The sequence below is a fragment of the Ischnura elegans genome, chromosome 1 (assembly GCF_921293095.1).
Source record: "Ischnura elegans chromosome 1, ioIscEleg1.1, whole genome shotgun sequence".
In the NCBI taxonomy this organism is placed as follows: domain Eukaryota; kingdom Metazoa; phylum Arthropoda; class Insecta; order Odonata; family Coenagrionidae; genus Ischnura; species Ischnura elegans.
In genome coordinates, this window is record NC_060246.1 from 66,729,176 (window position 1) to 66,751,297 (window position 22,122).

Here is a 22,122-nt window from a genome sequence, read left to right on the forward strand (position 1 = left end):
TTCCACAGAAATAATTCGTAGTATTATGTTTTCAAGGGTAAAAACGATATAGTGTAAATAAGCGTATCATTTGTTTTTAATAAAACAGTAATGCTATGAAACTAATCTAGACTTGAACTATTCAATTGAATTCAACATCATTGAAAAATAACTTTAATACGAGAGATGTATCGATGGTTATTTGCGATTGCTAGGTTATAGGTGGCATAAAAAGTATAGAATAGCTAACATAATTACTATTTCGCTATGGAAAGCCATTGCTATTGAAGTAAAGTACATTGCCCTTAGATACCTGCTCAAAATCATTATATTTTGAAACGATTTACTGATTAAAATTGGGTTTACTTGCTGATTAAAATTCGGAAAATTCTAAATTGTATATGACTTTTCGTCGCTGAACAGCAACCATGCTCCGTAACGAATGTATAATCTGAAGTCCGTGTGATCGGAAGTCAGATATTCTAAGACAGCTGATAGATTTATATTGAATCTATCGTAGCCATCACGTGATACATAACTTTTAATTTCAAAAGCGTCGGAAAAAAATTCAAATGTGAATACAATTATCGGCCTGATTAATGCCGTTTTTTGATCAATGTGTCACAAAAATAAACTTTGAAAAATTACTCCATTCTGCTTTCTTCCATTCATTTTAATAATAAACATAATAACCTAAATCTTTTGAAAACACTTTTGTCGTGGTTATATGTCCTTCTCCGTGGTAATTTGAAATCCCGCGCCTTTTTTTCGCAAGTCGATGACCGCCTTCAGCCACGACACGGAAATGCGCACAAGAAACAATATACTGGATTCTTGATGGCCTCTTTGTAAAAAAAAAGTTACCTTTGATCATCAAAAGCATTCGGTAAATTTCTTGCTTTGCCACTGCTCACACGCAGATGGAACGTGATCGGTATTTCGCTCGCGACGATTGAAAAAGAAGGGAAGTTTTAGACTCATTGCGAACGCACGTGGGGCTTTTCTTCCGGGAATAGTATATGTATAAATGTCTATATTCACCGCCGCTCCCTTTTCGCATCTTCCTCCCTCCGCCTTTCTTCCGGCGATGCTCATCTGGATGTTTCACGGCCCTCGAGCGAACTTAATCAAACGGAATGAAAGACCCGATCGGCTTCGAGAGCTCAAAACGCAGCGTAGGTATGCTTTCCGCGCGATCGCGCACGAGAGGGACGCGGTGGCAGTAACTCACTTTATGGAGAGGACGCCGTGGGAAAAAACTCTCCGAGAAAAAGGTTGAATCCGGCCGACATTTAATCCCGAACTACGTTCTCGCTTGCCCTTTTTCGTTCCGGAAGCACCGCCGGAAAGACATTTTTATCATCGCGGCCGGAATGTCGACTGCTACGAAGGTGAAGGAGTCGTAAATTGATTTTTTTTTGTCGCCGCCATCGCATCCGCCACTTCTGGAAACCCTCCCATGGTGGAGGTGCCTACGGTTTGAGAACCTCTCCTCGGCGTTAAGTGGCGAGTGGGTAGCGGGGACTCTCTCGGGACGTGAAACGGGAGTGGTCGGCTCGTTGGCCGGGTCGCCTCCGCCGGGGGATAAGCGCAATACGGCATGCTGGAGAGAATATACATGTTGCTCCTCCGGGAATGAATGAAAACATGTCGAGTCCGATAGATTGGTGAACCTGTAGCGTAGGTAGGAATCATCAATGGGGGGATATTTGGAGGATGTTTTGAGGTTTTTCACTATGATAAATACACTCCATAGGAATATTTCTTTATATTCATTTATAAATTTATATAACGCTATAAAAATAATATTTTATATTAGCATAAAATTTGAATGGAAAGCCATTTACTGGAACAGAAAAAGTTTTACCTTATAGATGATTCAGAATCAATAAGAAAGGATATTACTGCAAGATGAAGCCTTTGAAGAGAGGAATTATTTAAAAATAATATTTAATATTTATAATAGCCCATGATTTCTTTCTTGTCTTGAGTTTTGGTTAGTCCTCGATCTTGTGTTCGATCAAGCTTCTATCTTATCGTATCGTTCTATTCGTAGCACCTAGAAGAAATATCGATTTGGTCTTGGTGGAATTTGCTGGCCTCGGTGGCGGCGGGGTAACGTTCTCGCCTGCCAAATGATAGGTCGCGGGTTCGAGTCCCGCCTGGGTAGGTTTCCCCGGTCCAGGGCATGGTCGTTTGTGTACGTTTACTTGTTACATTTGTTGAACACCCCGTTGTAAAATGGCCATTAAGAGCTGTATCCGGTGGTTTGAGAATAAAATAAAATAAAATACTCGAACTGCCCCCGACTACGCCACTGAGAAATCGTTTTTCCTTTCAATACCAAGATAATTTTTTTAATTTGTGTGTATGATCAGTGGAATTCCTTTTAAGGTGACAGCAAAATCTTTAAAATCTATAATGATTCCACTTATAAAGGAAAGTAAAAAAATTGACCGTAAGGATGCCGATAAACATGCCCTGAACCGGTAATTGTATTTTTTATAGTATTCAATCGTTTTTATGGTTTACAATGATTTGAAATTATGTCTGATAATTAACAACAATCATGGCATAGCCCTAAAAATATATATGTGTTTGATCGATAATTGAAGTTAATAGGTGCTATAGGCTGGAATGATTTATCTTCATAGGTCTTACAATATCATCCCATCCCTTCATATAAATCGAAAATCACCCATCGGGTTAATGTCTGTCCCAGTACATGGCTTTCCATTCAAATTTAACGTTACCTTTGACCTCACCCTCAGCCCTTCTCATTCTTTTGATCACTACCGAACTTGAGTCCATCTCTTCATTCATTTTCTTGTCTAGGTAGTGATTCCTTTGATTCGTTATACTGTTCCAATTTTTGAACAAGATGCGTTCTACCATGTCATTCGTTTCCTATTTTGTCCGATACTCTTAGAAGAGGACTGCAATCAACCCCTTTGAAATTGAAAATTAACTTTAAGAATCTCTTTTTGACATTTTCAGATGTCTCTACCCATCTCTCATTCCTACTATCACTAGTCTTGTTAGGTATTTCGGTTCCATAGTCGTCTATAGCTATACTTTGGTGGTCGATGTCTATAACTGGCGTTTTTCTGGCATTACTAGACTGCCTAGTTCATCACAGTTGTCCATGGGTCACCAATTTTCAGAGTCAGCAGACTGCCGGTGATGAACTTTTTTTATCATCAGCCAATTGCAATTGGTCAGATGATATCAAAGAATAGCCAACTTTCGAAGTTCAACAGATTAGCTGAACATGTTTGTATCCTTTGCATGCATTGGTTGAGCAGCAGTAGATTGGTTTTCAGTGGCCTGCACTGATTGCCAATGGTCAACCGGCTTTCAATTGTCAACGGCCACTCGATTTAATTGGAATGGAAATTGAAAATAATGGAATGTTATTTGCAATGCACCACGTTCGCGATCAGTTGAAGCCAGTCCGTGGCCTCATTAAATGGCTAACCAGCTTGTATTTTAAAGGGGGAAATTTGCGAAATTGTAATGTAAGGACAATGGTTTTTAAGTTACTTAACGTTTCGTAGCAATAGAGCTCCATTACACCATTATACAAGTAACAGTTATATCTTCATTAAATCATCTGAGAAAGTTCATCTACATCTACATTATAACCCGCAAGCCGCCTAAAAGGCGTGTGGCAGGGGGTGTTAGGACACCAGCCGTTTACGGATTTAAAAAAATGAGTGCTCTAACGAAGTTGGGACTAGCTTTTATTAAAGTCCTTTATAGTTCAGGGGAAAAACGAATTCCCATATCTATCCGTTCGGCAAAACATCTCTTTTAATTTATCGCTTCTATCGGACCTGGAAATATAGTGTGGCTCTAATATTATGTTCTCTGTGTTGCTCTTAAAGATATCTATTCTCAATTGTTCCATCAATCTAAGCCTAGTGCGCAGTCTCCGAGTCTCCAGCGGCTCCCAGCCTAATTCGCTTAACATCTGGGGAACACTGTCTGTACGCCCGTAGCAGTTTTTTGACGAAACGCGCAGCCTTCCTTTGTATTTTATTCAGTGTTCGGATTAAGTCTTTCTGCGCCGGATCCCATACGCTCGCTACATATTCAAGTTGCGGTAGGACGAGAGCGAAATAGCACCTTTCTTTTACTTTCTATTCCGAAAATTTTCCCACAATACGCTTGACGAATCCTAATTTCTTCAGGGCTATGCCGCAAATACTCTTTATATGTGTTCCCCACGTGAGGTTCGAGGTCATCGTAACTCCTAGGTACTTCACTTCGTCTGTTGCCTTTATGTTAATACTATCCACTGCATAAACATGGTTAGAGTTGGACGAATTCCGCAAGAAAAGTACCGTCATGCATTTGCTCGGATTAAGTTCCAGTCCCCACTCTCGGCTCCACAAATGAACGTTGTTTAACTCCGATGATAGAATTCCATAGTCAGAGTGATCAGTAATTTCGCGATAGATGACAGCGCCGCCAGCAAATAAACGTATTTTAATGCTAATGCAGGATCAGAGATCGTTAATGAATATAATGAACAACAGGGGGCCTATTACGCTTCCTTGTGGAACACCTGATGTAACTTTTACAACATCAGAGTTAATTCCGTCAAGAATTACTTTTTGTTTACGATCACTGAGAAAGTTGCGTATCCAGTTTACAACTGTCTCGTTTAATCCGCATGACTGTAATTTGTATAAAAGGTTGTTGTGAGGTTCACTGTCGAAAGCTTTCGTAAAATCTAGAAATAGTGCGTCAACTTGTCTTTTCGATTCACCAGATTTTATAACGTCATGAAGAAAGAGCGCGAGCTGTGTTTCGCATGATCTACCTTTTCGGAATCCGTGCTGACAGTCATGGAGGAAGTTACGTCTGTCCAAGAAAGTCATGATATTGCTAAAGCATTCCGGGGAAAGTTGCGCGATTTCCAATGATTTTTTTAATGGAACGCAATTAGGTCCTCCTCAGCATGGAATGGCCTGATGTGGAATTTCTCGACTTCACTCTGGGAGCGGGTAACATTCCGAAGAATTGAGTTCGGATTTCAGTGCTGTTGCCCGTCTTTCGAATACCCTTCGATTTGAAATTAGAGACTGTTATCGATTCTGTGCAGTAAACTAATCCCTGTCAACACGGTCCCCCATCGGAAACGTCTAGCCATCACGACGTACTTTTACCCGCGCCTATCTTTTTTTTACCCCCGGAATGCTTTCGGATGAGTAATGATGAACGATTGGGTGTTCGATGGTGGACTCGTCCGGGAAGCTGCAAGAGTTCCTCCCCATTCACTTTTGCCCATTTCCTACCTTTTCCATCACCCGTCTCGCCCACTTCCTCGCACGCAGCAACACAGACACGCACGTTTATACCGAAAAAAAGAACAACCTCTCTCCCTTCCGCCGCTTCCCCTTTTTTTTCGACATCCGCGTTCTAACTCTCTTTCTCCTCTCTTTTTCATTCCGGTTGCAGTGGTGACCCAGGGCTACAGCGTGGAGGCGGAGGCCGTGGGGAGCGGGGGCGGCGGTGAGGCCGGCGTCCCCCGCGGTTGCTCCGCCCGCCTCCGCTGCACCGTCCCCAGCCACGTGAGGGAGTGGGTGCGGGTCGTGGCCTGGGTGCGGGAGCCTTCCTCCCTCTACATCTATCCATCCCTGCACGGCGGTGAGTATTATTCCCCCAATCCCGGAAACCTATAGTCATACTTTAAGCTTATGCCTTGCCAAAATATCATTAGCCCTTTTAGTGCGGCGGGCCGAAATATAGGCTCTTACGTAGTCCATTACTTAATTTGCTATAACTTATTACGTTTAGATTAATAATTCAGTAAATGTAAAAATATCTTGTCAATATTAACCAGTTTAACCTCATCAATTTTAATAAAAACCGCATATGGACATGTAATAAAATAGATTTGTATTGCTTTTTTCCTAGTTGCTACATTTTATTAAATACCCTCCGGAATCCTCGTCAGTACCCCAGGAAGAAGAATGGCACTAAGAGGGTTAAGACATGATTAGAAGGAGTATTTCGTATTCAATCGGCAATTTTTAGTGATTTATGAAATTATGAGGACGAATCTCTCGTGACCGATCGGATTTTTCGTGATTCATCTCTTGTTTACAAATCATGTTTTATCGTCGAAATTTTTTATTATATAAATAATAAGTAATATATAATAAGTATACCTTTTTTATCACTTGCATACCTCTCAAATTTTAAAAATAATAATAAATAATAAGTACACCTTTTTAATCACTTGCACACCTCTCAAATTTTAAATTTTCGCCTCGGGACCTACTCAGGTGTATTATTTTATGCTTGAGATTCAAAGCAATGTTTACAGAGTTTATATTAAATGTAGGCCGAAAAATTTGGGTGACAACGTAAGTTTAAAATGAAATGAAGTGATGAGTCCTCCTTAATTTTTAAGCGATGACTTCATTTACGATTTGATCCGTTACCTACTAAAACATTTCTAATTTCATTATGCTGGTTAAGATTGCCCAAACTACAAGCCTTGTAGTAGTAAAGGTACATCTTTATGATCCCTGAGTTCAGGTCGGATTAAATGAAATAGCCAATGCATCCACTGTAATTTCCAAGGTATGCCTCTTACCTTCATGATTTTTGTTTTCAGCTTGGTGTGCATTTCATCTTTCACCTAAACTTTTGCATTTTTATCTCGCAACTGTTGGGTAATACCTCGAATATGCTAATGGCAATTAGGGTCCAGAGCAGAAAAAAGCATTATGAATGCATGGAAAGTCTCGCAAATCGTTTGAACCTCCTGTGGGCGAACAGAGAATGCCTCCTAGCTATCGCAATGACTATGTTGTAGCCGCTTAAGAGTGGGATTACGATCTAGACTTCGATTTTACAAACACTTAAGAAGAGAAATCAATTTAACTGTCTATTCGATACCGCTCTACCTGTCCATTTTTTAGAAACTATAGAGTGAGAATGACAGAAAATATATTGAACAAAAATGTCTGCACACACTCTTTTTTCGGACCTATGGTCGTGTTCAGACAACCCCCGCCCTACACTAATTGAAGTAGCCTGCGGGGTTGTGTGTAGATGTCTATATCGCTTATAATGCAGTGCGGGTTGTGTGGTGAGCGATAGCAAGCGTTCTCTGGGCACCAAAAGTAAAAGAAAAAACCCGAGGTTTAGTAACGAGTGATATTGGTGGGATGGTGGAGAGAAATGGATGAAAAAAATGCACACTAGAGGGGCAGTGTGTGGAAGTTGGGGATAAATAAAGATGGAAAGAGAAAGAGAGAAGAAGGCAAAAAAATCCCACCTCCATCCAGAGTCCAATGGCAAGTGGCGCTCGATTTTGAGGTAAAAAAAATAATAACGAAAAAAAATAGAAAAACGCTCGCCGTGGTCTTTTTTTATTATTCTGGTCTGCACATAATTGCCTCCTTTGTTTTCGCGCGGAGCGGACAAAAAACGTGAGTATAAGGGAAAAAAAGAATCGTTCGTATCGCATCGCATTTCTTTCGGATTAAACCACCGGTGCGTGGACGGGAGTGGTGCGGGAGAAAGGTAGGGCAAAAAAAATGAAGAACGCCGATGCGTGTTGTTTGCTTCGACTCCCGGGCATATTTTTTCGGCAATTTGGTTCTGGTAAAAGAAATGCACTGAGTTGGCTCTTTCGGCATTCTCGAGTTCTCTCATAGGCTTTCATTACGATACAGAATCTACGGGACTTGATTAGAGCATGCAAGGGCTTATTGTGAAGCAGTTCCTGTGAAACGTTCCCCTCTTCAATGAGAATACCTCAATGGCCGAGAGGGAAGCATGGCATACATTGGTTTGAGGTAAGATTTTTTAGTTCAGCTAAACCATTGGGTTAGATGCAGTGGAAGAAACCCGCTTCCAAACGTCTTTTCGGTCATGTAATTACAGATGAAGTCCTAAATTTAAAATTTGACGAGTCTCTTTACAACTAGGCATAGCTCGATATCTCTTGTATTGAAGTTATTTTGATAGGCTTCTAAATTTTTGGCCATATTATCAACTTCGTGGTAGGATATGATATTAATTGGAGATGTGTAAGTTGTTCACTAACATTCACGTGAGTATTCATGCTTATTTCGCAAATTTTAAGAATATTTGTGTGCATGTTGCAATTTCAGCTTCTAATTCGGCAAATATATTCGTAATCGAACAATTTTACTGAGCTACATGAATCTGGTGGAACATTATTTATGTTTCTGTTTATTGTCACATTTTCAGGTTTTGTAGCTGAATTTCCGGGATAAACTATCAAATAATTTCTTTTAATGCTGAAGTTGTTTTTTTACCATTTTATCCATCGAATTATGAATCACAAAGGATATAGATGGACAAGCTGACGATAACCTTGATTAGCTCACTGGTTGCTTGCCTACCAAAATGGCCCAACAGGTCTTTTACGCTGGTGAACTCAAAAATATTTTCAATAACAGATGAAAGCATTGATAGAGGTTACAAAGTCTCTTCAATTTTTAGCACTCTAATAGTTTTTTAGAATGTTTTAATGTGAAAAAATAAATTAGGTGAGAAAAACTTCGATTTATCCATGATTTATATAACTTTATTACCTGTTTCTAATATTTTTTTATTCTTGCTTCTATTCTTTTTTAAATTTTTTTCAACATTAAAATTTTCAAATAAATTTTACGCTAAGAATTAGAAAGGCTAAATAATTTATTTTCATTCCATATATGACGTTGACATGTGATAATGGTATGGGAGGCCCTTTATTGTGATTTATTACTGAATTATGGAAAATTTCAATGTAGAAACCCAGGAAAAGACTATGTAATTTATTAAATTTTGAATGAAACATAACTCTAGCAGATGAATATTAATTACGTTCCAACATTCTAATTGAAATCATTATACAATACGATCGTACAACCTTGCATTCACTCATTAAAATCCAATATCATGTTAGAATGTCACTAATGATGAATAATTGACTAGTTATGGCTCATTCATATGGTATGGGTAACACTGAGAAATAAATTACAAGGCTGCTGTTTACTTTTGTTTTTTTTTTTATAAAATTTGAATATTTCTCCTGTTTGTGTAGGTAAAGTTTATAAAAGGTATCATTAACGTCAAAATCATGGCCATTATTCATAACCAGAATCGTTTCTATTAAAAAATAATTATTAAAATTATCAAATTTAATCTCCTTTCGGTGAAAGACGCACCACCCAAGTTTTCTAAAAATGTCTTCGGTGTATGTGGTGATGGCGTGAAGTAGTATGGTTGTATATTGATGGCAAATTATTTTTAGACTTCCTTTTAAGTATAGCAACTTTCGAAGTCAAAGTAAGAATTTACAGTGTCATAGTAATCCTAGGTACAGGCTCAAATAATTAAAAGAGATATCGCGTCCCCTCTCCATGTGAGTGAAATTTTGGCATGCATTATGTATTCTTGTAAGTTAAAGTCAAAAGGGCATTTTTCACTATAGGTTAGCGCCGGTAAATGAACTGTGACTTCAAATCCTTTGCCAGACCGAAATTCTTTTAAGATAGTGGGGTTTTTAAAAGAGGTAATTGAGAAAAATAGTCATATAAATTCGAGTTTCTTATCTATTGATTCGGTTTTAAAAATATCTGATGTCAAGTAGACAATTCTGTAGCGAATTTAGAAAAATAGCTTCAATCTAAGAAATATAAGTTTTATTTAAGTTTCTGTAATTTTTATTTCTATTTATATTATCTGAGACAATATAAATAATTACAATAAAAAACTAAGTATTTACTTCTTATAAGATCAAGTAAATTAAATAACTTTAAAATCAACCTTGGAGCAAAAGGTATTATAAATAAAATATAGATAGTGTCTTAGTCCATAAAAAAGAAAAATGCGAGCCGATAATTGACATACGAGAGAATTTACAGTTAAAGACATTTTCAGTAAGTATTTGATAATTATTACTTATCAATAAATAGATTTTATGAAATGCAATCCACATTAAAATGAAAACTGTCACTACTGATGGCTATTTTCACGTAACAGATACAGAATTACTGCAAATGATATTTTCTGAGATCTAGTTTTAGATGATTAACGGGACATTATGTGGGACATATTTCCGTCAAGCTTTTCAAGCAATTCAATATTTCTAGCAATGCCTTAAACCAGTTGCGAATAGTAATCTCGGCCAAGTTCACTTAAATAGTCAACTGATTCATCTGGGAGACTGTACTCCGTCGACAGCTATTTCATTTTCTTTTCCATTGGCCCCGAGACGTTAAGACAAAGACAAGGGTGTTTGTTTCACGCAGGGGAGAATGTAAAGGCGTCTGAAATAGTGATTTATGCTCAATATTTCATCGGCGGAATCAAAGGTGTCGACATAAGTAACGGCGGAAAGTTAAAATTTACTACCCCACGGTCGATTATAAAACAAGAGCCGTGATATATATCACGCAAGTACTGTATCGTGATGACAATGCATTCAATGCAATGTTTTTATCCTTATTCTAGTGTTTTTATCAAAACTCATGACGGGTGGTCGTATAAATCTTTCGGTGAAGATCAACATCAAATATTCTCAAGGAAATGGCCTTTCTAATGTAGCATTACTTGAAATTCACTTATTGCTTTATGACATGTGTTTCTTTGTTCGCGAGGTAGTGATTCAATTCCCCTTTTTTTGAGAGAGCTTTGTGTTCAGGAAATCCAGTTACATTTTACGGACATGTCCTATCCTCATAAGTGAGCCAATTTTCAAGCTTAATTATTTTTAGCGTCAGCATTAGCCTGTAGTTATCAAAGCTTTTAAGCTTATTCATTACAGCAAGCTGTCTTTTTAAATCGCGAAATACACTTATCAACTCAATTTCTTTCTTTGGCGTACTAGTATGCAGTGTTGTCAAAAATGATCAATGGCACAATTTATTTTTAAATTAATTAGGAGTTTGACTTATTGGATTTCATTTCAAGGGCATAGCCAATTTACAAGCTTAAAATTGGTGAACAAACAATAATAATCTATTACGAATTTCTTTTCCTGCAGCTCTTCAGCTCATCCGTAGTTTTTGTGAAGCCGGTGAAATGCGATGATTTAAGAAAAGTAATTTATGTAGAATGCTGATCATATCATATTTTTTTTAAATCAATAACAGCTTTAGGGCATTTATATTGCAAGCTAATTAATTGAAATTCAAAATATTATGTTTAACTCTCTGTTGACATGGTAACAACACTGGCCAACGTTTTGCATTCCGTAGGTTTTAATGTCACATTATGACGCTATTTCAATTTTTTGTCAGATCATATTAGAATGTCTTCAAAATGTTTCCTACGACTTCGGTCTTCACTATTCAAATTTTCATTGAATTAAATTGTAATTTTATGTTACGAGATTATGGAGACTTCTATCACTAGCGAACGTCATATTATAAAAACAAATTGTGACTGAACGGGTACATAATCTTTTTCATAGGCGAGGTGGTGGTGGTATGGCGGAAGGAGTGGTGGAAGATTCTATCTAATGGTATAAATATTTGAGAGGGCTTGTTTGGGAATTGTTTAAATAAAAAGCTATTTTATTTACAATAATGACACTTCTTTGGAAAACATTTTTATATCATTCTTGTATTTTAGGTTACAAGTAGTGTTCATATTCCGAAAATATGACAAGAAAAGTACGGAAATAGAGGAATGCCAATTTTATTGATGGTTTAAGAGGCTGGTTTCAATCTCGCTAAAAATGCAACTGTCTCGCCGGCTCGTGGGTCATAGGTTAAATATAAAATATTCCCTTAGCCATGCCTTTAAATCATCAAATAAAATTCTTCAGGTTGCAGACTGCTCAGGCTGGAGTGAGCTATGAATTTCACAAGACAGATTTACCCTATGAATGACAAAATTTACGGTTTACCACGAAAAAATTACCTATTGCAGAAGCTGCTTCGAATATTTGGTCAGGAAAAAAATATTTGGTCAGGCTCCGTATACATAACGCACTTGCAACGAATTTCACCAAAGTCTCAGTTATGTATCGTTAACTCTGTCACAGTATCTATTGGCATTTGGATATTACCGTATCTATGATTTCATTTCCTTCCTTGTGTATCTCAGCTAATAAAAATTTCACAAAAAAGATGTAAGTTGAAATTGTATGCTCTTGAAATGAAACAATTTCAGTAGCTTCATTCCAATTGTCATTCCACGTTACATTTTTTTAGTTCAAAAGATTTTTTTTACTCTACGGGTCATACGTTATTCCTAAGGTTGACTGTATAGAAAAAAAACTGAACGTGTGCGCACTGTTTGAACAGTGTTTCACATAAATATTTGAGGTTGCGATTCGAACTCGGCAGCCTCTTTAACTCTAAAAACAAGAGCTAAAATTCGCAAATAGTTCTCTTCGTACTTTCATACTGTCTCCTTCCCCAGGGCCTACCAAAACTCCCCTCTTACCCCTCTTCTACCCTCCAATTATCCCCGCCCACGCCCTTTTACTGCGAGGGATATAATTTTTTGGGCGACTATGGAAAAATCCGAGTTACCACTCCGCGAGCTTTAAAATTAATTGATTTTTTCCTCTTAAAAATACCCGTTGGACGCTAAAGCCCGCCATCCGACGCAATTGTGTAGGACTCGGAATTTGTAAAAAAAAAGAATGTACGTTTTTTTTCTCTTCGGTGTACTCTGGGCATATATGTCTGGCCGCGTGCTGGGCCATACCGAGAGAACTTTTTTGTTTTATTTTTCATATTTCTAGTCCGCGAAACGGTCCCTCATCCCCGTCCGCCGCGCCCTCTTCTACGCCCGTTCCATACGTATAGTGTCTCTCCTTTACACCCGACCTCTTTTCCGTTTCCTTCCCTCCCCTAGGCGGCCTAGCTCTCGCAAATGTATCTACGCTTCGGAGAAATGTTCCCTCAGCGCTTTAGCCTATTATCGCAGTCCATTCGACCGAGACGTAGAGCCCCAACTTACGCCATGTGAACGAGATAATGAGATCCCATATGGGGTGCCCCAAGGGTTCGGTCTTGCACCCCTGGAATTTTCTCTTCCACCTCTGGCACCATTCTCGCCGTCTCTCTCCGCCCACGGACACAAGCGCGTTGCTCTCTTTTTTGAGGTTTAGGAAAATCGGTCTCCAAGCTCTTGTCCGTCTCTCATTCTCGCAGGTGTTATTTATTTAATTCTGCATTATTATGCCTCCTCCGTGCGCGGGGACTGTAGGCGTCGGGGAAAGCCATAAATCCTGCTTAGGGGTGACTTTTTAGGGGGGCACTTGAGGCTCGTTCCCCGGCATTTATTTCGTGTATTTTTCCCCGCTCGAGAATATGAAAAAATAACCCTTAAATCCGCTGTAAACCTCAATGGACTGCAGTATTATCCATCCTACCTACTTTTAGAACTGCGATGGTGTGTAATAATGCTTTTTTATTCCAGCTGGGATCATCTATTGCGGAAGAAGGTCTACCTTACCTACCATTTCTAGAGGGTGTGGAGAGGATAAACTGAATTTTTTTACTGGATCAGGATTACGTTTACCAGGCCCAGTTTTTTTTCACTCCAACTACAGCCCCAACTTATTGGCAGTTCTTCTTTTATATTTGGCTCCGAACGGCCGCAATATCTGGATATTTCGTCGCCGTGTTTATATTTTTCCTTCGTCGGAATATCCAACGGCCGAGAATGGAAGTTTGCTCCTTCAAAGTACGTATATATTGTTTTAGGGGACCAATACGAGCTCTGTATGCGGAGGAAACAATGCGCAATCCACCGTGCGAAAATGAAAATTTATTTTCGCCTCTCAAATCCTCCCGAAACGTTTCTCTTTTTCGGAATTTCCAGGAACATCTGTGTCGCCAGTATTATTTCCAGGTTCTGTTTTCTTCCTTGTGGTCGATTAACGCATTCAAAGGGCGTCCGTGGAGCCGGGCAATATTCAACCTTGCACATCGTCGTCGCATTCAAGAGGGTTTGAATGAAAAAATCACGTATTTTCCCTTTTTTTTTATACCATCCCCCATTCTAACGTTCTCTCCGTGCATGAACAAGTCACTACCAACTCTTTCACTCGCGCGAGCCGAACAAATTTTTTTTTTAATAAAAACACACGGGCAACCTTGCACACATCACCGTGAAGCAATTCCGATCACCGGAGGAATGATAAAAAGAGGAATTCGTTCACGAATCCCTTTCCGTTCGGAATTTCAATCCATCCGTTTTTGCTGCTTGACCGCTGCCATCTCCGTGTTCCTATTGGCTCTCCTTTACTTCCTCCCGTTCTCCAGGTCCTCCTTCTCTTTCAGGGTTTTCATACGAAAAATTTCAATCCTCCTCCATTTTTACAAAAGGATACCTCCCGTTTTCTTCTGGCCGCATTTTGTTCCAGAAAGTCCGTCAGAGATGGGAATAGGGTGGATTTTATATCCCGAGGAAATATATTATGGGTTTGATGTCCATATTTTCTCCTTGATTTACCCATTTACCAGCTCTTATCGATTATACTTTTCCGTTGAATAGCGTGAGCATGAATTGGCATTGAATCATATAATAGGGGATTCGAAGTGTTAAGGAGGCGGATAGAAGTTGTTTCGTCACAAATCTAAATGCTACCGCAAGTACGTATGAAATGGAAAATTCCCGATGGTGTAATTTAGTACATTTTTATGTCCTAATAAACATTAAATACAGTGGTAGTTATTAATGCCCTAGTAAACATTAAATACAGCCGTAGTTATTAAATTTAAACTCACTCACATGTTTAAACACAGCGTCTCCAAAGTTTGGAATGATAAATTCTTAGCAAGCATCCGGCGATTATTAAAAACTCAACCCTTTATTTTACCTCGAAAAGGGTACAGCTTGGGACGGAGATAAGTTTTCGCTGACTTCCTCGTCCGTTGCGAGCAAGGAGGTTTGGGCCTTTTTCCTTTCAGAAAAAAATATAATAGTCGCGAGAAAAGAATGGAAATATTTTAGTTCTGGCGTACGTCCGTCTGAATTCATTATTTTTCCCGTCGTTTTCATATTTTTTATTTAAATTTGAAGGGGCGGAAGAATTTGTTGCGCGACGAGCGGACGAGAGAGTGGTAGGGGAGGCAGGACAAAGAAAGAATGTGCAGTTTGACGGACAATACGTTCGGCGCTGGGGGAGGGGATTTTACTGGGGTGGGAAGGGAAATGAGGGGGCGGGTAGTGTGAGCGGGTGGGAATTGTCCTGGAGGTAAGGGGGGGACTGCAAGGAGTGGGATGAAGGTCTGGGAGGAAGTTGAAGAAACGTGGGGTGGGAAAAATTAAGAGGCGAGAAACAAGAGGGAAGGCAAGAAGATGGAGGAGGAAAATGATGAGATGAGGATGGTATAGAAGATAAAAGGTGGGTGAGAGAATGAGGCGTGGCGGGAGCTAAAAGAAAAAGGCTAGGATGAGGAAGTTTTAGACGCGAAGGAAAGCGTTGAGGAAGTTTCGAGGGAGATGGTAGTTGCGGAGAGGGAAGGCGAGAGGGAAGATATGTGGACATTTGGGTTGACTAATCACCAAGGATGAAATTCATGGTTGAGGTAGACACGAATCCAAATCCGGAACTCCCAATCGCTGCAAGTAATAACATAAGGCTTCACTTTGCGGAAGTTGCTCGCACAACTAATGAAACTTACTTTTTCTGGAAACCAAACTTCTGATTTGCAAAACCGACCCTGGTTTCAACACAGTTTAGCTTTCAGTTGAGAATTGTTGATGTCACAATTACCTATGTTGGAACCCGAGTTGGTCACGGATAGGAAAAGTGTGGACTAAAAAAAATGTTAGTTTTATTGTGAATCCAAATCGCACTCCTGTATGCCCCCCTATAATCCGCTTTTACATCAAATTTCAGGTACAATTGGCCCAAACCCCTGAGTACTTGTACGAGGAAAATGTGGAGAAGAAGAAATTGTAGTGTGAAAACTATGTGAAGGAAGATGTGAGGTGGAAACTTTGACGGAAGAAAATAGGCAAGGAGGAAGGGAATCCATCAGGTGCGTAGTGGATAGCTGTGAAATAGGAGACGGCTATGGAGGAGGAAGCCTTGGAAGAGGAGGCAATTGTGGAGGCGGAATGGGAGGAGGAAATGGAGTGGGTTGAGGATTTTTGGCCGACTTGGAGGAGGAATATGCGGAGTAGGAAAATTGTAACATCTAAACTAAGCAGGGGGCAGCGTGGTGGAGAAAAACCTCAAATAGGAAAGTGTGGAGGTGGAAGGAGTGTATTATTTTATCTTATTTCATTTATATTTATATTTTAATTTTCATATATTCATTGCTTAACATTCCGGAAGTTGCTAACTTCCGTGTTTCATTTTGGAAAAAATATATGTTGAACTATCTGGCGATTATTTTGTGACTTTAGTTTTTAAATTCGTTTCGGGAATCACCTTGTTATTAAGTAGTTGAAAAGTTGTTATGGGGAGTATATTTTCATCGAACTTACAACACGAAAAATTGTAGTAAAAAGAAGCTGTGTGGGAGGATATTGAAGGTATGGGGTATGTGGACAAGGCAGGTGAGGAGAAAGAGGGAATAATCGTGGAGGAGGAATGATGGGAGTATGAGGAGGAGTGGGTTGACAGTTTTTGGGGCGAAAAATTGTATTAAAACTGTAGATAAGAGCATTGAAGAAGCTGTGTAGGGGGATACTGAAGGTATGGGGTATGGGGCAGCTAAGATGGAAGAGGAGGTAATCGCGGAGGAGGAATGAGGGGAGGATGAGGAGGAGGTGGAGTAGGCTGACAGTTTTTGGGGCAGGCGGAGAGGCGTCCGGTCTCGCGGGGGATTCTCTCTCTCTCCGCTTGGGGGATGGGGCGATCGGGAGGAGGAATGTGGACGGAGGGGGGAGCGTCCACTAGCGGGGGGAAGAGGGGAAGGAGCTCGCGGATTGAAGGGACGGAAGAGGAACAACAGGGGAGGGGGAGGGAAGTCCCTGTTGTGAGCGAGTGTGTGTGTGTGTAGCTGGAGACGAAACGGGCAGAGTGGGTGGAGAGGAAAAAAAAGAAGAGAGATGGCCGGAGGGACAGAGCGAGCGAGGGAGAGCGCGCGGTTCGTGGCGCTGAGTCGCCCGGATCGATGGCCGGGCCCGACTTTCGCCCGCTCCGCGAATGTGCAACCCCCACCCCCTATTGCCACTCAACCCCCCGTGGACCACCCACCCTCCCACACGCATTTCTCTCTCTCTCTAGGCATTCATGTACACATGGTCTCGCACACCAGCACGAGTCGCACCATCTCAGAGTCCTGTCATCATCCCTCTATGCCGGGAAGACGGCGAGTCTGAACAAAAAAAAGGGAATGAAATATGAATAAAATTCATAATTTATATGCATGATATTAAAAATTTTATCTGCTCGTGATGGCGGATGTGTAAATCTAAGTATAATTCGTTGTTTCAACTGGTGAACTTATAATTTAAACTCGTGGGAGATAATTTTATACCGACTTTTAAACGAATCCATTCAGAGGGGTGAAGCATTTCTTACTTTTTTCTCAATTTGAATCAATTTTATTTCTTTTTGGAAATATTTTAATTTAATCGGAATGTACTGAACCACATCGGAAAAAATTGACGTATTTTCAAGGAAATTTCAAAATTGGACAATTAGTTAGTGGCGGTAGGTGTTGATTTTGTATCGAAAATTCGCCCATTATTGGCTTTGGAGAGTGGCTCGGCATTCATGTACGCATGATCTCGCACACCATTACGAGTCGCACCATCTCAGAGTCCTGTCATCATCCCTCTATGCCGGGTAGGCGGCGAGTCTGAACAAAAAAAGGGAATGAAATATGAATAACATTCATAATTTATATGCATGATATTAAAAATTTTATCTGCCCGTGACGGCGAATGTGTAAATCTAAGTATAATTCGTTGTTTCAGCTGGTGGACTTATAATTTAAACTCGTGGGACATAATTTTAAACCGATTTTTAAACGAATCCATTCAGAGGGGTGAAGCATCTCTTACTATTTTTTTTTTATTTTGAATCAATTTTATTGATTTTTATTTCTTTTTGGAAATATTTTAATTTAATCGGAATGTACTGAACCGCATCGGAAAAAAATTGACGTATTTTGTAGGAAATTTCAAAATTGGACAATTAGTTAGTGGCGGTAGTTGTTGGTTTTGTATCGAAAATTCGCTCATTGTTGGCTTTGGAGAGTGGTTCTTTTGCCGAATGCCTTCATTTTTAAGGATTAAATGCATATTTGTAATAAATATTTCACTACATCTCTGCCGATAGTTGCGAATTTAAGCTCCTCTGTTGACATTCAACCCTTCAGCTCCAACCGCCCACCCCGATTCTTCCTGACAACCCCTCCTCCTCGTCTCGCACATTACCCACTTCTTTTCATGTACACAAATACACAAAGACGATTCACGCTATCTCATCTTCCTGCCACCCTTCGCATTCCCGGAAGACATAAAGCTGTAACGTAAAAAGAGAATGGAATTTTTAAATAACTTGAGGCATATAGATGGTAGTCAAATTCTCATATTTCCAAGATATTAAATCCGTTCTCCGAAGTTTGATTCGTCGTATTTAATTGAAATATATTTTTATTTAAACTCGTTTAAATAAATTCCAAGAACGAAATGAAAGTACCTTTAATCTCACAGAAAAATAATCTTCCTTTTGTCTATTTATTTTAATTCATATCAGCATGTGCGTCGGAAAATTGAATTTATCTCAAGGAAAAAAATACACACTGATAAATTTCATGATTAAGTGAGTCATTTTAGTTTTTTAGATTCACTTCGGGAATCATCTGGCAGTTTATTTTTCATCAACATTACTGAACAAATCGATTTAATTTTCCAGCTAGTTGTATGTTTGAAGTGAATATGTCACGTCATTTCTTCAAATCCGATCTCTTCTCTGGCTATGCACCCCCTCCTTGTTGAGACGTCGGCCCATGTGCGTCTATCCTACCTCTGAACCGGCGAAACATCTACTCCCTCCTCCCACCCACAATTCTCTATTCCTCTCTCACAATATTCATATAACCATGCTAGAAATGAAGACACAATCACTCCCGTTCACAAAAGATGAAAGAATGACAGCTTTTCGCACTATTTCAGCGGTTTGTCATCGCTCACATGCCTGGAAAACGTTAAGCTAGAACAAATATTACTTTTCCTCTTCTATTCTTGACCTTGTTCAATTAACTTTTTATGATGTTTCTTGGAGTTTAGGTCAAATTGAAACCAAGTTATAGCCAACGTCTCGATTTATGTAAAATCATCCTCAGGGCTATGAAAGTCGAAAAAAAACAGACATTGATAACCTCAGTAAAATTTATTTTTATTTAATCAATCAAAATTAATGGTAACTAGGTGTTGCAATACCTTAGTAATATAACATCAATAAATATGTACAAAGTTAAGAGGTATGTCAAAAATGTTTGTGTATTATATTCTGTTCTTATATATATATGTGTATACTTTAAATTATATTACTGTAAAAAAACGCGATCGTAACATTTTTATGTAAAACTATTGTATATCGTTGTCATCTTTGTATTTTATATTGTTCATGTTTTCACTTTCATAGCCCTGAGGATGATTTTACATAAACCGAAACGTTGGCTATAACTTGGTTTCAATTTGACCTAAACTCCATGAAACATCATAAAAAGAACAAATATTATTAAATGGCATCATTAAATTCATAAACTTACGCATTTTTCGTTTTATTCACTTGAAATGTAATTTAAATTTAACCCATGAAAATGGTTCACTCCGAGGTAGGAACTCAATAACAGTATTGCTTTTCTTTACTCGAACACATTTTTTCCATCGCTTTAAGTCTCCTTCCACATGAAGTTCGATTATATACCCAGTTAAATATGTACTAATATTGGAAATTGAAACGTGAAATTGTGGGTTTCGGGAAAAAATATATTTTAATTTCTGGGGAGGGGGTAAAAATACCTTCCAGCCACAGGAATTTCTAGTTGAGGGAAACGCATTCGTTAAAAATGGGATAAAGTTGGCTGCCTACATCAGACCTGCCCGATCCTCATCCTCTCTGACACTCTTCCCTTTCACGTTTTCATGCATTCGCGAGAACCACCCACATTCCAACCTTCCCAATTTCCTACCCACCCACCAACCTTCACATTCAACAATCATGTCCACGTGTGTGCTCTTTATCAAGTCACGTTATACCATCTCGGCGTCATGTTAACCGTCGCATACTGAGATATCGTCATGCCTGAGGGGAAAATAAAATCAAAATTCGTTTATTGATACAATATAATTTGATATATTCTCATAGAAAAATATGTATCCGAAACCGAAGGGTGAGAAATAATTAATTTAATTTTTTGCATCATTGACCGTCCGTCGGATAAGTGCCCACTCTTAACTCCTCTCCTCTCTGCGTCAACGCAGCCTCATCGACATGCAAAAAAGAATTGACGGTCCCAGAATTCACGGAGTGATGCTTCACCGAAGTCCTTGTTGGTTCCTAGAGAGGCTTACTTAATCAGCGGAGCTGTATAATACAAAATCATAATTCTTATAATAAAATTTTATGGCGTTATTGTAAAGGCAACTTTTTTTGACAATCGAAATTTTTTAATTTAATAGACTTGAAAGAAAATATTATCATTCTCTGCCATTGTGAATAGAATGGGCATAGTGAGATAAATTTTCTACGGTTATTGTGTATGCATTTTAAAATTGGGTCGATACCTAAAACTATTTGTTTTATCGACGAAGAATAGTCTATTTGGCTGAAAATGCTTTTCCTGTAAATTATATCTAAATGTAAATGTAATATAAATTAATCTAAATGCGTATAAGTTTGGCAAATATTTTTTTCCAATGGGGTCAGAAGGAAACTGCTCTAAAAAATTGTATTTCTACATTTGGATTTGAATTGGATTGGATTTTGTTCATCACTCGTACCGATATCCAGCAAACTCTCTTACCACGGTATTAAAGCCAAGGCCTTTATCAATTCTTCAATAAATGTATAATACTCTAATGAATATACTTAGAAACTGTGATGAGCATGACGGGTAAAATGTAAGTATTGCATAAAAAATATTGTAGAAATTGAATCTGAGCCTTCAAGATGGCAGACGTGATATTAATGATCACTCCACCGTAATAAGAAGACCCTGTTTAGAATTAAAACCTCTCTTAAATAAAATCAGAACAAAATTGTTGTGGATTATAGGGATCAATTAGAATAAAAATGCGGGCGAAAGTGAAAGCCCGTACATTCAATTTGAACCGGGGCATTGAGAACGGCAACACATCAGCACCTACTTGATCCCATTTCCAAGCAAAACCAATTCATTTGTTTCCAAAACGAGATTCCCAACGGAACCAAGGTTCGGTACGTGGAAGAGTATGACGTAGAAAAATTGCGTCTCTCACTGACGCGTCGCGACGTATCTTTATCCCCACTCTTATGTCCTCCCTTATTTGTCTCTCGCCGAGTTTTCCCCCTTCCGGTCGAATAAGGCGCAAAGGAAGAGAGGGAGAGACAAGAGAAAAAGCGAGAGGGACGACGGTGGCGATAATAATTCCGCAATTTTCCACTCGACGGACGTGGAAAAAGGGCTTTTGCTTATATATAAAAGGTCTTAAAGGCTAGGGCGAGGGGAAGGACAGCTCGGAGGGTGGGTGGGTATTCGTCGTTTCTCGGGAGACGAAGGCGTTGTTCTCCGGGAGTGAGATTCTGCCGAGCGAGTTGGTCAAGACAACGAATATACGAGAGGGGGAAAGATGAAAGTGGAAAAATAAGAAGAATATCCGTGTGAAGGAAAAGGTAATGCCTTGTTGGCTACCTGCCTATGATAGCTAAGCTGCGTTGGATTTAATTATTCCATTGCATGGACGACTGAGACCATTTTGTGCCTGGAAATCTTCATCGCGGGTAAGATATAGTCATTTGAATTCGATTTTTTTCGGGCATAGTTGGATTTGAGTGGGTAGCATGGATTGGAGAGAAACTATTGTTCAGAACTCGACTGTGTTAACTTTTATCGGTCAGCTACGTAGTCGCGGAGGCGATTAAGAAGAGGTCTTCAATTACCCGCGATATTTTCACAGATTTAAAAAAACCTACAGCTCAGCTTTTAATGTATGCGCACATCAACTACAATGAAGCTCTCTTTACCCTGA

At 39.2% G+C, this 22,122-nt stretch overlaps 1 protein-coding gene across 4 annotated transcripts in view; it reads left to right on the plus strand.

Moving 5' to 3' along the window:
* LOC124162481 (Down syndrome cell adhesion molecule-like protein Dscam2) overlaps positions 1–22,122 on the plus strand; it is a 690,555-nt gene that overhangs the window by 573,648 nt on the left and 94,785 nt on the right. For all 4 annotated transcript variants that reach the window (XM_046539031.1, XM_046539045.1, XM_046539048.1 and 1 more), the window contains exon 5: positions 5,446–5,634. In XM_046539031.1, coding sequence (XP_046394987.1) covers positions 5,446–5,634 — 189 coding nt within the window. The remainder of the gene's footprint in view (positions 1–5,445; positions 5,635–22,122) is intronic.